We start from the raw sequence: 16,409 nt of genomic DNA on the forward strand, positions 1-16,409 counted from the left end.
CTGCTAGTACTGTTGATGTATCAACAGACGGCATCTGTGATGCCACTGCGATCGAGCCTATCTCGAATTCTTGACTTTGCGTTTGTGCGATGTAACAAATGATTCCAAAATCAGAGCTGCTTGGGAAACTAGACCTGGCCTTGCTTTGGTGGTCGAGCCAACTTGTCAAAATTAGAGGTGTGAAAGAAGACTCTCTTCCGAGATTAAGGCTTGCGCAAGATGTGTGTTGTGGTCGGGAAGAGTCACAACCCAGTCAGCGTAGTGTGTAGATCAAAGCTGAGCCGCCGGTCAAGGAATCAGAGTCTCTCCTGTCCTCTTTCTAGACGTCAATGACCTTTGCGCTTCGTCCTCTCCGTCAACAGGGGACTCAACTAGGTCGCACCATATCAACTTGGACACTTCTTAAAAGACGAAGCCTTCAGGCTAGACCAGCGCTCGCTCGAGCTTTCCTCTTTTTTCCCAAGAAGGTATTCTTTCACAGCTTCACCGTAAACATGTCAGCTTCAGACAACAAGACCAAGCTCGGCCTGCACGCTGCTGATGTCGTCGACTACTCGGAGGCCGCTCGCTCGCTCTGCGGCTACAAAGACTCATTGCGCCAGCCATACCCTGCCATCGAACCCTTCGAAACCGGTAAACTCAAAGTGGATGATCGTCACACCATCTACTACGAATGGAGCGGTAACAAGGACGGCTACCCCATCGTCTGCCTTCACGGCGGACCTGGTGGAGGAATCTGGTCCGAGGAACGACGATGGTTCGACCCTTCTCACTACCGTATTCTCTCGTTCGACCAGCGTGGTGCAGGCAAGAGCACCCCTCACGCTGACTTGGTTGACAACACTACCTGGCATCTCGTCTCCGACATTGAAGCACTTCGCGAGAAGCACGGCATCTCCAAGTGGCACGTCTTTGGTGGCTCTTGGGGCTCTACGCTCTCCCTCGCCTATGCTCAGTCCCATCCTGACCGCGTCAGCGCCCTGATCCTCCGTGGTATCTTCACATTGCGCAAGTCCGAGCTTCAATTTTTCTACCAAAACGGTGCATCCCACCTCTTCCCCGAACAATGGGAGCTTTACCGCGACGGCATCCCCGAAGCCGAGCGCAACGACTTCATCACCGCCTACCACAAGCGTCTCACCTCCGACAACTCTGCTGTCCGTCTAGACGCCGCTCGCAGATGGAGCACTTGGGAGAACTCAACGTCCAAGCTCTACATTGATGAGAACAATCTCGCCAAGGGCGAAGAGGACAACTGGGCGTTGGCCTTTGCAAGAATCGAGAATCACTACTTCATCAACGAAGGCTGGATGAAGGACGGCCAGCTGCTCAAGAAGGAGAACGTCGACAAGATAAGGCACATCCCAGCGACGATTGTGCAGGGCAGATACGATGTGGTCTGCCCGGCAACCACTGCATGGGAGTTGCACAAGGTCTGGCCTGAGGCTGAATTCCACATGGTGCCGGACGCTGGTCACTCAGCTAAGGAGCCTGGCATCACAGACAAGCTTGTAAAGGCGACCGACAAGTATCGCTCCATCAAGGCTTGAGCGTCGCATTCGTTATACTGGCGAAAGCGCGATGCTGCAATCAACTATACTTGTTCAGAGTCCCCGACGTGTGCTTATAAGAACGTGTATTGTGTCTGCTGTGAGTGAGTGATATGCTTGGACTGTGCGAGTCGTCATACATCAATGCCGAGCTTGCGCAATCTATCCAATCTATCGGCTTCCCTCTCATAATGCAGCTTGCGCATCTCATCCCTTCGCTCGCGGCTCAACAGCGCCCAATCCGCCTCTCCTACCTCGTCCAACTGCAGACTCGAGTCCAACAGCACGCTCAATCGGTCAGCCAGCTTCTTGATCGCCAACACCTCATCTCCTCCCACTCTCAATCCCATCCTGAACAGATCCGTCTCGCTTACCTTTCTCCTGCCATCTTTGCAAGTCACCACTAATCCTCCAGCTGGATTCGAGCTGGAAGTGTTGGAAGAAGCAATGCCGAGAATCATCTCGATAGCCGCATTACGGTAGAGATCGGAGGGAAGTGCATCGAGCGAAACGATGGCGCGTTCAAGCGAAGCTGGTTTGTGACCGTTCGGATGCAGAGGTGTCGAAGGGGTAAGGATGGAGCGCAAGACGGAGTCTTTGGCAATGCGAATGAGTTGTGAGGGCATGAGTGGTTTTGGATCGTCACGACGCAGAGGGTCGAGGAAGATGAGTGGATCTGGCTCAGGTGGGTATTGGAGCTCGGAGAGGGGTCGGAGTGTGGGTGAAGGTGGACGATAGAGTGAGGCTCGCTTTGCGTCAGAAGCTGAGGACTCGACGACTGCCATTGCGCCCTTGATCAGTGGTTCGCAGAGACCGGGCTCTTCCGGCAGCGCTGGTGAAGTAGCTTCTTCGAGCTTCTCCGCTCCACTTGTAGCATCCGCTGTATTGCAGGTGCTCTCATTGCTTGAGGGCAGCACTTGAATTTTCTGCCGCCTCTTTCTCTGCTCTTCAGCCTGCGCCTCTTCCGTCTCTACGTGCAGTAGCATGTCATTGTCCACAATGAATCTGATCGCCTGTCCCACGGCATCAACGTGCTTCTCGATCTCGTTTCTGAGCAGTTGTCGCAGAAGGTCTGGCTGATCAAATGGGTTGACAGGAGGCGGTCGAGGATGAGACCTGCGGGCCGGTCCGTTCAGTAGCTGGCGGTGTTGCTGTTGGTGTCCTGAAAGGCTCGACGCAGACGAGTCGCAAGCTGTGTCGTGACGCTTCTTGCATCGATCACCATAGTTGCATCGACCTTGCCAAAAGTGGGTGCAGATGGGGCGGCGATCCTGTCTGTTGTCTTGTGCAGCACCGCTGGTGGATGCTGGTGCTTCTTCTTCCAAGGCTAGAGCGGGTACCTTCGAGGACACCTCTTCGGGCGCATCGTCATCCGAGTCGCTTCCATCTTCTTCTGCTGCAATTTCGGCCGGACCGACAGGGTCAACACTGCTTCCTTCCTTTGCACCAGTCTCGTCCGCTGTGCTGTCAGCCTTCAGCCTCTTCGCAGAAGCAGCTTCATCGATTGCTGTGGCTGAATTTTGCGTGCTTTCCAGAGGCCTTGTCGCGGATGCAGCCTCCTCTCGTGGACGCTTGCCGTACGGCTGCGGACGAGGACCGTAAATCGCTTCACTCCTGCGTTGCCTCTCTTCCTTCTCCTTGAGTTTCTGCTTCACAACGTCTTGCGTCGGCCATCTCTTCTTGCGCTGATTGATCCATTCGGCGATCAGCTCGGGTGAGTTGAGCTGAATGTTGAGACCTGAAATCGTGGCATCGGCAGGCCCGTCGAGCGCTCGCGTCTTTTGGTTGGCTTCGTCCGTCTTGGCTTGTGCTGCAGCAACTTCACCTGCGTCGGAAGCGCTGTTTTTGTCGTCATCGTCGGAAGTGGTCGAACCTGAATCGCTATCAGACCCTGCGTTGTCACTATCGCTGCTGTCGTCGTTGCGGTCATGTGATTGCTTGGAAGCACAATTCTGCGAAGGTTTGCTCGGGAGAGGATGAGGATTGCGCCTCTGATTCTGACGCATTCGACGCTGCTGTTCCCTCTCTTCGGCAATGAGCATCGGGTCATGCCGCTTGAACCCTTCGATGCCTCCTTCCGGATAAATCAGGTGACGATCCGCCTTGTGTAGCATGAGTGCGAGTGAAGAATGTGTTCGGAAAGGGCATCGATATGGCTCAGACGACGGGGCTGCCGATGTGGACGGCGAATTCCCTTCCACATAGTCACAGCAGAGCGAGCCGCGAGGGATACTCGCCGTCAGAACATCACTACCGTTGGTGTTGCTGGATCTATGCTGTCGGTTGCCGTAGCCTGAATCTCGAGGTTGTCGATGCTGTGCAAAAGTCCCTCTTCCGCGTGAGCCTGAGCTGAGGGAGCCACGCCCTCGACCTCGGCCGCGGCCTCGACCGGAGCCCCGAATTGGTTCCCGGCTGGACATCCTGTATGCCGCTGCGGTCGACAGTAATGGTTCGTCGAATCAAGAAGATGTTGTTGGTTGCATGTGGACCGAAGATTCGAGTGGAAAATGAAAGGTGTTGCATGCTCAGAGCTGACTTTCTTTTTTTCTGCAGCGGAGAATCTTGATACAAAACTCAGGCAGGAAAAAGGCTTTCTAGGCTAAAAGGGGTTTCCGAAAGCCGAGCGAAATTTTGACCCTGAGGCACGCGCCGTTGATGTGCAACATGTGGAGGCATATGTGCCTGATGTTAGGCTGTAACAAGGCATTGCATTTCTCAAAGTCTTTAGGATCTCTCGCACAGTCTGATAGGAGCCAGAAGTTTGAGAACATTTATTATCGTATATTCAAGTGAAACAGCTTTGAAAGCAGAGGCAAAGAAAACCCAAAGGTGATCGAGGGACAGCGTTGAACAAAGGGCTGGAGAGAAGAATTGATTAGGTGCCTGGCAGGTGTCCAGATCTCCGCACACCCACACCCACATGCGCGCAGTGGCGGAGCAGCAAACTGTGCGGCAAGCGTTGGACCCTGAGCTCAGTTTTCGGAAGCTTCTTCTCGGGCCATCCGACGGTTGTCAATCAGCCTTTTTTTTTTTTTTTTTTTTTTTTTTTTTTTTTTTTTTCCCTTCAGCCCACTTGTTTCCTTTCATGTCAGAGTTCAAGAAGCATAAGACTGCCGCATACAAGTTCTAAAGGGCTTCTTGAAGTCGGCAAGATCCCGAAAATCGACGGAATTGGAGGGAAACAAACCGTTTTTGACGAAGCCGAGAAGCCGACAAGGGGGATTATGTCAGCTTTCAGTATCGGTGTGAAACAAGAACGTTGTGACCACAGCAGGGCGCGAAGGGCGACTTACATGAACCTCCTTATAGAAGCAAGACTAGTGGCGCAAGCAGACGGTAAAGTCGAAGGAGTGTAAGCTCGAGCACGCAAAACAAGGTTCGTCGGCCGTGAGCGTGTCCACTTCTCGACGCTCGGATCTCTTCTTCGCTGTGATCACACCCACCCTCCTATAATCACAACAATAGCAGCTGCTAAGTCACTGTAGCTGAACTGCTTCCCTCTGTTGCAGCCCACGTTTGCTCGCTGGCTGCGAACAGACCCTCTCTCACTCACAGGCCCCGCAACAACTCAGCCACCGCGTCTTCCGCACCTTTCCGCTTCATCTCGAACCGCCACCATCACCACAACTTCCACCATCTCCATCTCTCACCTTCTTCGATCAAAGAACAAAACCTTCAACGCCACTTCTCCATTCCTCTCACTTTTCTCTAATCTGGTTTTCGCCCAGCTGAAGCTAGCTGGCGAGCTCATCATCAGCGATGGTGGCCCAGACCCGTCGAAAGGCGAGCGAAGCCAGCAAGAGAGCATCATCGTCGCCAGCAACCGCTTTCGCCGCCAAAGCTCCAACCCGCAAGGGCAAGCAAGGACCGAGCAAGTCCGCTGCTCCTTCGAGGTCTTCCGCTGTCAAGGTGGAACGTTCCAAGGCCGAAACCTCTGCTGATAAGCCTCAAGCGTCGGAGAGCTCGGTACCGGCCTCTTTGCACCATGGCGATGTGTCAACCATTCCGCTCTACGACTTTGACCTTCCTCTCGAACTCGACACTCCTTACGGTTCCAAAGTATCCGCATTCAACCCTGCCCCCTACGAAAGCTTGAGACAAACGTTGCAGCAGTGGTTCCCGGACCTTTGTCGAAAAGCTGAAGAGCAAGACCAGGCCTCTTTTGATCGAGCAAACTCCACGCTTAAGCAAGAAGAAAGCTCAAGCGATGCTAGCTATGACAATATGCCCCGGCGGCCAGCTCGCGGGAAAGCCTTGACAATCAAAGCCTCGGCGGCTCCCAGCAAGGCTACTGCTCCATATCCACCAACCAAAGAGGCACAGCATAACACGAACAACGCCAATTCCAAGAGCCGCAAAGGCAAGACCAAATCACCAGACTGCATACATCTTGAAGTCGAGTTCGTCCCTCAGCTCATTACCAACAACGACTTGTTCTTGCCTCGCGATGCAGCTGGCCGTACGTTCAGCTCGGATTCCGTCAAGCGGCTCCAGGCTTATGCGGTCGTCGCCTTGGCTCCTCCCGACTACGTGCCTGAAAAGCCTGCTCAGTTCAAAACCAAACAGCGAGTCAAGACTGAAGTTGTTTTCTCGGCTGGCTTCTCTTTTCTGTCCGGCAACGACGATGATCAGGGAGACAAAGACGAAGACGAAGACGACTTGGACACTCTGCTTCTCGGGTACATCGTCCCCTCATGTTTCAAGGACACCGCTCATCCGCTAGCTCATATGGATCCCAGCCTGGTGAGCAAAGAGTGGATTCAGCTCTACGGAGAAGTGACGCTTGCACCGCCCTTTCTTCCACCAGGGACGGAGGTGCTCGGTCCGGACGCCTTCGAACAACGCACCGGACGCTCGGCTTCGACTGTCATTGACCCTCCAAAAAGCAAATGGGAGCTGGACAACGAGGAACGAATCGTGGCGGCACAGCGCGGAATGATGCAAAGACGAGAGATCCCCTCAACCCGCTTACTCGGCGTGTTGAGCGTTCAAGTCGGCCTTGAGCCCGCAGCGCTGCAATACGGTCTTGGGAGCTCAGCTGTCGACGGCTTTGTGGCCTCCAACGACGATCTCAAAGACTCCGGCGCGGAGGGCTCGCTGGGTCTAGCCCGCGCGCTCCGTCTTGCGATCCCCGCCATCGTTGATTGGCCGCACAGCTTTATCGAAATCGACATGCACGCCCATACCTATTGGGATCACAACGCCTCCTACTATGACCTGCCGTCGAAACAATCGACGCTTGCCCGCCATCTCGTGCTCGACAAGATCGACTCAGTCGACTTGCCATCACCCAGTAAATCCTCGAACAAGAAACGCAAAAAGGCTTCCAGCGGTCCTCGAAGAACCTACAGCATTTATGGTAACGAGGAGCAGCGCGAATGCTCTTGTCCCCATTGCAATAATGACTACGCCCGACCAGAGCCTGTCCGTTTGAAGCCAAACGCACTTTCCTTGGGAGCTCAGATCTCGGGGTCGGATCCAAAGCTCGGAGATCCGACGTCGGACAGGCTCTTGCCTCTCGACACCAACATTGCCAGTCTTCTCGAGGCATGCCGTCCGCCCCCCAACGGTCCGATGGTCCATCCACCAGCCGATATCATCCCAACGCCGCTGCTCGGATACCAAGCCCGCTGCGTGGCGTGGATGATCAAGCGAGAGACAGTTTTAGACGAGGAAGTTGGCCATCTGATGCCAAATTGGTTCCCGCTACGAAGCAAGGACGCCAGTCTTATCACGCGCAAACGTTTGCAGTTCGAGGCTGAGCGCCTGGCACTTGTTGATGCCATGCAGCGCGGTCTTTCTCGATCTCGGCGCAACGTCAACGTCAAAGCCGCGCAGGCTGCCGCCGGTTCTGCTGGAACAGCAAACGATCAGGCGAACACCGTCAAGAGCGAGGACGCCGACACAGGCATCGGTGAGGGTATCTCCATGCTAAAGCGAGAGCCCTTCATCGACCCGGTCCATGTGACCTTCTACTTTGACCATGTCTCTGGTATGTTGAGTTTCCGTCGATTCACATGCCGTCCAAGCGAGCCTGGTGGTGCTCTCTGCGAAGCGATGGGTCTTGGAAAGACGATCGAGAGCTTGTCACTCATCGCAGCTCATCCTCGTCCCGATCACGCGGACCTTCTCTCATATGACATGTCGCGTAGTGCCCGCATGGTCGCCGACATGGATCCATCTGAGCGTCCATTTATTTCTAGAGCAACCTTGGTCGTCTGTCCGGCGGCACTGGTTGAGCAGTGGATGGACGAGATTCGCAAGCACTTCCGCAGTCGCATCACCACTAGCACCGCTATCTCGAGGGGCAAAGCTATCGACTCAGACGACGATCCCGAACAGCAACCGGGCGTCGTGCGTTACAGGCACGCAGACTTTGCTTGGGACACCGAATCGTTACGCGACGATGTTCGCGCAATGGCGAAGGAAAGACTCACACAGCCGGAGATCATCGTCGCCACGTATGAGGAGCTAGCCTTCCAGCTTGCCGAAAGCAAGCGTGTCCCTAGAACTGGGACCCAGGTTCGAACGCCTTTGCTGGAAGTGTTGTTCTGGCGCATCCTTCTCGACGAAGCGCAAATTGTCGCCGGAGCCTCGGGCAAGGCAACAGAGATGGTCCACGAGCTCTGGAGAAGCAATTGCTGGATGGTGACGGGCACGCCTGTCACCAAAGGTATCCGCGACATTCAAGGTATCTTTGCCTTCCTCGACCACGATCCGTTTGCAGCTCCTCGCTTCTTCCGTGACATCCTACAGGATCCTTTTACTCAGGGTTGCGTCGAAGGTATTCGTCGTTTGCGCTCCATCTTGCCGCGCTTCGTCTGGAGACACACCCAAGCACACGTCGAGGAAGAGATCACACTGCCACCCTGCAATAGCGAAGTCCTCGAGATCGATCTGAAGCACGTCGAGAAGCTCTTCTATGACAAGGAGGTGAACAAATATCGAGAGACATACGCAAAGAGGGCAGTGCAGGGTGCAGCCACTGTTCCTCAACCGACCTTCCTGGTCAGTCTCCGCCAGTTGCTCAGCCATCCTCAGATCGCAGAACAGCTCATGTTCAGCAACAACTATTCGCGACTCTCCTTCGCTGAGCTCTTCCGACAGTTCTGTCAGCAGGCTCAATCCGAGCTTGACAATATCCGCATGCAAGTCGTCACCAGCGCACTGCAGCTTGTGTGGGGGCACGACTTTTACGACGCCGAGGTGGACAAGCGCAAGTGGCGTGGAGGTCGAAGGGTGCTGCAGGACTCCGACGAGATATGCAAAGTGCTCAATGCAGCTTTGCGAATCACCAACATAGCTCTCGATGATCAGCAACGTGCGCAGGTCTCATCGGCCGAAAGTGTGCAGCAAGGCAGGGACGAGACCGAAGCAGAAGCAGGTACTGATACCGATAAGGTCATGCCAGACGATGTAGGGCAGCAGGACGATTCCAACTTCAATCTCGGCACTGTCGCCAACGCCAACGCCGGAGCTTCGAGCTCTCCATCTCCAGCGAACAATGAAGACGAGCAGGCTTGGGGCGGCACAGACTCTGCCTCCAGGGTCAATTTGACGTGGGAGGAGGCTCACTACTGGCTGCGACAACTTTTGCAGAAGCACTCTGTTTCTGCATCGGGTCAGCAGGAAAACTCAAGCTCGGCTGAGATTGAGCTTCCAGCGCGTTGGGATCCCGAGCGACCTAGTCGTACCTTCTTCGAGAAGGAGTTCAAGAACGCTTACGACAAGACAGTGGATCTCAAAGATCCACGCTTCCACTTGGTCGTCCAGGACGCCAGCGTCGAAGACATGGATGAGGACGAGCTCATGACGCAGATCGAAGCAGAACGCAAAAGCAAAGGGTTCAGCGAACCTTCCAAAAAGAAACAACGAAAAGACACCGCACAGCAACCCGGCTTGCTCAAGAAGTCGCGTCTCCGCGGCAATGCTTCGCAGCGCAAGATTTCTCGTGTCTGGCTCTACAAGCCGAAGGAGCGTCTTGAAAGGATTCACACCAAGCTCGCTCAGCAGCAATCCAATCTGCCAAGCAAAGAGCACGAGGTCGCCTTCCTCAGACAGAAGCTTGTCGAAGTCCAAGCCAGCGAAGCTCAGCAAACCGGCGATGCAAACGGTCCCGCTAACACGAGTGCTGACTCTAGTATTCAAGCGCCTCCGGCCGAGTGCCAGATTTGCTACGACACCAAGGAGCAGATCGGCGTTCTGCCTTGCTACCACTCATTCTGCATCGACTGCATTGAGACCATCTGCAAAAACAGTTCTCACGGGCCTTCCAACGTGTGGACCGACTATCACCGACCCCGCTGCCCGTCATGCCGGCTCAAGTTTCATCCGGGTCGAGTCACGCGAGTGATGGAGCGAGGCAGGTCCATGTCGAGCGAAGGTGACAGCGGGGTCATCGGCGATTGGAGTGGCAAGATCTCGGGTTTGATCTCGGACCTCAAAAAGCGGCTCCGAGAAGACACTACGCACAAGGCCGTCATCTTCTCGCATTGGCCAAAGATGCTTGCCTTTGTGCGTGACGCTTTGGTGCAGAACGGCATCTCAGCAGTGGTCTTTGGCGGCAACGAGGCCACCCAGGCAGAGGCGCTCAGAGCGATCCGTGACGACGATGATGTCAATGTAATCCTCGTCCCTTTCAGAGCCAGTGCTGGTGCAGCAGGACTCACCCTCACGTCTTGCGATCTGGCTTACCTCTTGGAACCAGCTCTGGATGCTGCTCTGGAGGCACAGGCAATCGGGCGAATCCTTCGAATCGGTCAGCGACGAGTTACCGCCATCATTCGCGTCAAAATGAAGGATACCATCGAGGATGCGGTCATGCGCATCGCTGACGAGCGCTCAAGACGAGGTATGGCGCTCGCTGCCCACGCCGACCCTGCCAGAGAGACCACCGTGACCGGCACAGACAACGAAGTGGCAAGCACATCCACTGCTACCGCATCGGCCTTAGCCTCAACAAGCCAACCTGATAATGTCGGCTCGGGCCAAGCCGAAGCCTCTACGACGGCCAGAGTCAAGATTGAAGATTCGGCAAACATGCAGTCTAAGGCATCGACATCCAACTTGCGGGAGCGCTCCATTAAATCATCGGTAGCCGCATCTGTTGGCGCTGCTCGTGACTCAGACAACACGAGTCTTACCATGGCCGAAGTAGCCCTCATCCTTGGCTTCGACATTAAGGAAGAGAAGAGGAAATCGCAACAGCGTCGAGCGTCGTTGGCCCAACGTGTAAATTGGTGGGGAGGGCAGACGCCTGCCTGGGTCAACCGACTGACGGAAGAGGAGTTGGACGTGGTGGAGCGCGATTTGGCTTTTGAAGAGCAGTTCGATGACGGCGGTTTCGATGATGGGGACGACGACGATGACATGATGGACGATATGGATGAAATGGAGGGCATGGAGAATCTGGACGACTTATTAACGCCTGGCGAAATCTCGGTGTCCTGACGTGATTTAGAGCGGGGCAAGACAATCCAGGCATGAATGTGGTGTGAGCCAGGTGCAGGTATGGAGCGAGCATTTCTTGGCCTCAAGAAGTCACAACGCACACATTTGTAGTTGCAGCATTATCAGTCGCTTAATCTTTCATCGATGCATGCCTTTCAAGGTGCCCATCTGCAAACAGTCTGTGTGAAGAATGCTGTGCTCGAGGGCAGGTGCCGAGTAATTGAGTTACCTGTGTGTGATTTATGACTACAGTGCTGTACAGTGAACGTCTGAGGTGATCGACACTCTTTAAGCTGATGAAGCTGACTGGGCAGCGGGCGATGGAGTGACGGGGGTCGTCGCCTCGGCTTCGGGCTGAGCGACTTCCGACGATGCTGCTGCTTCGGGCTGGACGACTTCCGACAATGCTGCTGCTTCGGGCTGAGCGACTTCCGACAATGCTGCTGCTTCGGGCTGGACGACTTCCGACAATGCTGCTGCTTCGGGCTGAGCGACTTCCGACAATGCTGCTGCTTCGGGCTGGACGACTTCCGACAATGCTGCTGCTTCGGGCTGAGCGACTTCCGACAATGCTGCTGCTTCGGGCTGGACGACTTCCGACGATGCTGCTGCTTCGGGCTGAGCGACTTCCGACGATGCTGCTGCTTCGGGCTGGACGACTTCCGACGATGCGGCTGCTTCGGGCTGGACAACTTCCGACGATGCTGCTGCTTCGGGCTGAGCGACTTCCGACAATGCTGCTGCTTCGGGCTGGACGACTTCCGACAATGCTGCTGCTTCGGGCTGAGCGACTTCCGACAATGCTGCTGCTTCGGGCTGGACAACTTCCGACGATGCTGCTGCTTCGGGCTGAGCGACTTCCGACAATGCTGCTGCTTCGGGCTGGACGACTTCCGACAATGCTGCTGCTTCGGGCTGAGCGACTTCCGACAATGCTGCTGCTTCGGTGTTTTGTTGCTGCTGCTGCTGTTCCAAGCTCTCTGCAATGCTGTCCAGCCCAGCCTGCTCGTGGAAAATAGCGCCACCAAGCTTCTCCTCGAGCCACTCAACGGCGCCGAGGTCGCAAATGACCTTGTGTCTTCGAAGAACCTCGTAAGCGTGGAGCTCACCAGGCTTCTTCTTGTCGCTGCTGGTCTTTGCAATGTTGTCCCTGTACTCTTCGGTCAAAGCATCCAACTTGATCAGCTCGACGCGCGGAAGGTTGTTGGAAGCGAGAATAAAGTTGCGGATCGCTTGTTGGTGGTCTAGTCTTTGCTGTTCGTCGTAGACGGGGTCAGACGATGATGGGCGGTCATCTTTGATCAACGAGCGAATGGAAGGTTCAGGGTGGCGTGGAGCGGTGAGGAAGAGAGCGTCGGACCAGCCTTTCGAGCCGAGAAGACGAGCAAGGGGACCGGTGGAGCTAGGTGGAGCGATCCAGTCAAAGTTGTCGACAACGTGCAGATCGCCTTGCCTCCACTTGGAAGAGAGGGCGGAGCGAAGGGCAAGTTCACGAACACGACGTGGCAGCTTGGTGGAGTGATCACGAGGGCGAGGACCGTGTGCGACAGCACCACCACGGAGAATAGGGTTGGACATGGTACCGAGACGTGCCTGACCGGAACCTTTCTGTGGGCGAAGCTTCCTCATGGAACCGCGAACATCGGATCGACCTTTGGTGGAGGCGGTACCGGAGCGTTGTGCGTCAAGGTAGTACACGACAGCACTGTGAATGACATCACGACGGGCTGGTGCGTCGAATACATGTGCTGAGAGTGGAACGTATGCTTTGGAGGATGAAGATTTGGTAGTAGACGAACCCTTGTGAAGCTTAGAGAGCTTGACGTGGACGATGGGTTCTTTGTTGGGTACAGCGACGAGATCGCCCTCATCGAAAGGAGGTATCTCGTAGGATTCGCTGTCGAAGTCAAACTCAGAGGCATGGAGACCTTGCTGTTGTTGTTCTGTTGATGACGAGGCGGAGGGTGGTGCCGCAGGTGCTGATGACGAAGAAGAGGAGCTGGAGGCGTTTAACGGGGCTGACTGGTCGTAGCGGATTGTCGAAGTGTGCATGGAAGAAGTAGAAGCATAGCTGGAAGCTTGCGTGAAAGCTGAGCGGATTGCAGCTCGAGCAGCGATGGGTTGTGTACTAATCGACTGGAGGGCTGATCGCAGCGAGGCAAGCGATGGCAACGCTTTGGAAGACGGCAATGAAGCCATGATGCGGAGGTTTACGGATGAATTTGCCTAGACTTTGGCAGTTGAGGATTCGATATAGCGGGTTGGGTGGAGATGCTGGGTATTGCGGAGTGCCGATGATGGTGACAAGAGGTTGATAATGTCGAACACCGAATTTGACAGCCAACTTCCAGCAGCTGATCAAAGATCACAAAAAATCCACTTCTTTTGAAAAGACTGTCGAAAATTGCAATCCGTTCAGCCGTGTGATCAGCGCTGCACTCATCGGCGATTCGTTAGTCCCTACCGAGCATCGGTAATTGATGCACCTCTCAATGTTAGGGTATTGCATTCACAGCGAAATTCAGAGATAATTTTTTTGTCTGTACCTACACGTGATGTCGGCCGACCTCAACACCAGGCAGAATATCAGTCTCGAATCGAACGGCCTTGTGGATAAGGCAGGAAAGAGGCAGAGAAGTGAAGTTCGAAATTGCATGTCGACGCCTTCGATGGTGAGAGACTCAAAGCAATGATGGTCGTCTGCAACTGGCAGCGCTGTGTCCTCAGTGTGTGTGCGTGTGTGCTTAGGCTGTCGTCGTTCGATAGGTTGGTCAAGTGTCGATGCCAAATGATACCTTCTTCTTCCACCTCTCCGCATCATCAAGAAGGTAGGTAATCGCTGTCGCAACATTGCATCAACATCGTCGACGCATCATAGACGACAATTTCTACAGTTATAGACACAGCCGCTGACCTCCTACGTCGCTGTTCATTGCTGCTCCTCCCACCACACTACACAACACTCGAAATCGACTTGGTATTACCTTGAATCGCATCGACAATCACGTCCGACACCAATCATCACACGTACGCACGCATCACGATCTTCTCTGCACGCACGCCGTTTCACCGTTCGCCCCATCTTTTACATCTTGTGTATCTCGCGAATCAACCTTCACTTTCGAACTCTTGCACCTCAACTCGACATTTGCACTTTTCGTCTCGCAAACAACTGATCACTTCATCACAACCAACCCGCATCACCGCTTAATTCGACCCATCTCGCAACCTTTACTACTCAATAGTCATCATGTCCACTCATTCTCATTCCGTTTCCTGCTTCGGCAAGAAGAAGACGGCCACCGCCGTCGCCCACTGCAAGGAGGGTAAGGGTCTCATCCGCCTCAATGGCCAGCCCATCTCTCTCGTTCAGCCTGAGGTCCTCCGATGGAAGGTTTTCGAGCCCGTCCTCGTCGTTGGTGAGGACAAGTTCTCGTAAGTATCCGACGAAAGCCCGGCGTCATTCGACGGCCAGCAGGAAGATACATCGCACCAGCATTCAGCACATAGTACAGCGAGAAACACGGAGACTGGAGCAAGCATTAGCAAGGACGCAGGCAGCAGATATCGCGATGGACAGCAGAGGCGACAGGCAGTTGCAAGCAGAGTCGATCAAGATCTCATCTCGGAGCAGCAGAGATTCGCAAAGGCAGACTGAAGTTAACGACAGGGCCAACGTCGCATCACTGTCAGAAGCGTCACCTCGTCTTTTCGGTGCAGGCTAGACACAACATCTTAAAGATGTTCACGCAGAAAGATCCAAGTCCAGACGCTGATTTCCTGCCAGGAAGGACGGAGGAGAATACAAGGAGCGTCGTTGCTCATTGATTTTAGATCAAGTAGACGATGTCGTGATAAAGGAGAGAAGCGCGAGGATCCGTTAGCATCGTCGAGCTGTGTAACGGATCTATCTCGCAGTTTGTCATGATGTACCGGCAACTACAACTGGGGATGGCCCTGTGAAGGTTCAGCATTCTAGGTGTTGCTGCAGCTGTCCGTTTCGATTGGATCACTTCTCGCACCCACAAATCAAGACGACTAACGCTTTTCCCCCTTCGTTCCCTTCGCACTTTCAATGTTACAGCACTGTCGACATCCGTCTCCGTGTCTCCGGTGGTGGTCACACCTCGCAGATCTACGCCATCCGCCAGGCTATCGCCAAGTCGCTCGTTGCCTACTACGCCAAGTACTACGATGCTGCCTCGGCCCTTGAGCTCCGTCAGCTCTTTGTCGCCTACGACCGCACTCTTTTGATCGCCGACACCCGACGATCGGAGCCCAAGAAGTTCGGTGGTCGCGGTGCCCGTGCTCGTCGCCAGAAATCGTACCGTTAAATGCGTATCAGCAATCAGGTCTTTTGCTTTTCTCAAAGGAATGGATCTGTTGTTTTGTCGTGTTCTCGGTTTCGCTTGCATCCTTCCCTCCCTCTTTTCATCACCGCATGGCTTGGTGGATCAGCCATGTGTCTGATCTTGTCATCTATGTGCTTGCATCTCGGTGCTCGCATTCCACCAAAACAATCACATATATGCATGCACCGTCGTGTGCGCTCAACAATGCAATCACTTGTACATCACTAGTACTCTTCACACACCCCAAAAAGAGACTTGGCAATCACAAAAAGATCCATGCTCTTGTTGCTTCAATACCTTGGTGTTCGTGTCTGAATTGAAGTGTGCAATTCAACCCTGAGGCCGAAGTCAATTGCATTCGAGCAGCTGCTTGTCGTCTAGCAATTTGTCCAGGGCTTGAGACAGCATCCCTGCTCGCTCGCGCTGGATTGTTTGGTGCTGACGATGTAACAACTTTGTTCGAAGGGCGCCGCCGTCTCGCCTGTGCTCGTTAAAACATGCTCTACACGCTCGCCGCTTTCAGGTGCAAGAGAAAAATCCGAGATCTAAGAACATACATGAGGCGAGCCACAGCTGAGGATCAACTCAGCCTGATGCACTTGTTTCAGTCACCCTCGCCACAAGCGAAGGCAGCTATCTCGCGCACGCTGTTCAAGGCTTCGGGCAGCCAGAGGAAGCAATGCAAGATCCTGTGTCTGGACGAAGCGCTGTCAGCTGCCCTGTCGATCCGACCCTCCTCGTCTTTGTGGGAGTGTCATACGCCGTTTGCGCGGTTTGACATTTTATGATTTTCAGGATCCGCTTTTCCTCCACCACGTCCAAAAAAGTGATTTGGCAGCACTTTCAAAATCGAGCCAACGCTCTTCCGCATTCCCATCCACACACCGACTAAGCCCGCATCCAGACCGCAATTGTCTCATCATCTTTCCTTCTTGCTTTCATTTCATCCTCCTCGTCCTCCTCCTCCTCCCAGATCACTTCTTACAGAGGCTGGCTATTGCTTCTCGTATAACCTTCCTCTCGACACAGTCAAAGACGCATCCACAGACGTTCTCGA

At 54.3% G+C, this 16,409-nt stretch overlaps 6 protein-coding genes across 6 annotated transcripts; 4 read left to right on the forward strand and 2 right to left on the reverse strand.

Annotated features, from left to right (window-relative positions):
- Nucleotides 1-494: 494 nt before the first annotated feature.
- Nucleotides 495-1,550, forward strand: UHO2_01331 (putative proline iminopeptidase; the record flags this gene model as incomplete). The annotated part of the gene is made up of 1 exon (XM_041553798.1): nucleotides 495-1,550. One exon carries the CDS (start codon nucleotides 495-497, stop codon nucleotides 1,548-1,550), a length of 1,056 nt encoding a protein of 351 aa, XP_041409732.1.
- A 134-nt stretch (nucleotides 1,551-1,684) lies between these two features.
- UHO2_01332 (uncharacterized protein) lies at nucleotides 1,685-3,970 on the reverse strand (the record flags this gene model as incomplete). The annotated part of the gene is made up of 1 exon (XM_041553799.1): nucleotides 1,685-3,970. One exon carries the CDS (start codon nucleotides 3,968-3,970, stop codon nucleotides 1,685-1,687), a length of 2,286 nt encoding a protein of 761 aa, XP_041409733.1.
- A 1,339-nt stretch (nucleotides 3,971-5,309) lies between these two features.
- Nucleotides 5,310-11,000, forward strand: UHO2_01333 (uncharacterized protein; the record flags this gene model as incomplete). Its single annotated transcript, XM_041553800.1, has 1 exon — nucleotides 5,310-11,000. One exon carries the CDS (start codon nucleotides 5,310-5,312, stop codon nucleotides 10,998-11,000), a length of 5,691 nt encoding a protein of 1,896 aa, XP_041409734.1.
- Nucleotides 11,001-11,288: 288 nt separating this feature from the next.
- UHO2_01334 (uncharacterized protein) lies at nucleotides 11,289-13,199 on the reverse strand (the record flags this gene model as incomplete). The annotated part of the gene is made up of 1 exon (XM_041553801.1): nucleotides 11,289-13,199. The coding sequence occupies one exon, from the start codon at nucleotides 13,197-13,199 to the stop codon at nucleotides 11,289-11,291; it is 1,911 nt and encodes a 636-aa protein (XP_041409735.1).
- Nucleotides 13,200-14,250: 1,051 nt separating this feature from the next.
- Nucleotides 14,251-15,334, forward strand: UHO2_01335 (putative 40S ribosomal protein S16; the record flags this gene model as incomplete). The annotated part of the gene is made up of 2 exons (XM_041553802.1): nucleotides 14,251-14,435; nucleotides 15,085-15,334. 2 exons carry the CDS (start codon nucleotides 14,251-14,253, stop codon nucleotides 15,332-15,334), a joined length of 435 nt encoding a protein of 144 aa, XP_041409736.1.
- Nucleotides 15,335-15,849: 515 nt separating this feature from the next.
- Nucleotides 15,850-16,140, forward strand: UHO2_01336 (uncharacterized protein; the record flags this gene model as incomplete). Its single annotated transcript, XM_041553803.1, has 1 exon — nucleotides 15,850-16,140. One exon carries the CDS (start codon nucleotides 15,850-15,852, stop codon nucleotides 16,138-16,140), a length of 291 nt encoding a protein of 96 aa, XP_041409737.1.
- Nucleotides 16,141-16,409: the final 269 nt, after the last annotated feature.

Source organism: Ustilago hordei, assembly GCF_900519145.1.
Source record: "Ustilago hordei strain Uho2 genome assembly, contig: UHO2_contig_02, whole genome shotgun sequence".
Lineage (NCBI taxonomy): Eukaryota > Fungi > Basidiomycota > Ustilaginomycetes > Ustilaginales > Ustilaginaceae > Ustilago > Ustilago hordei.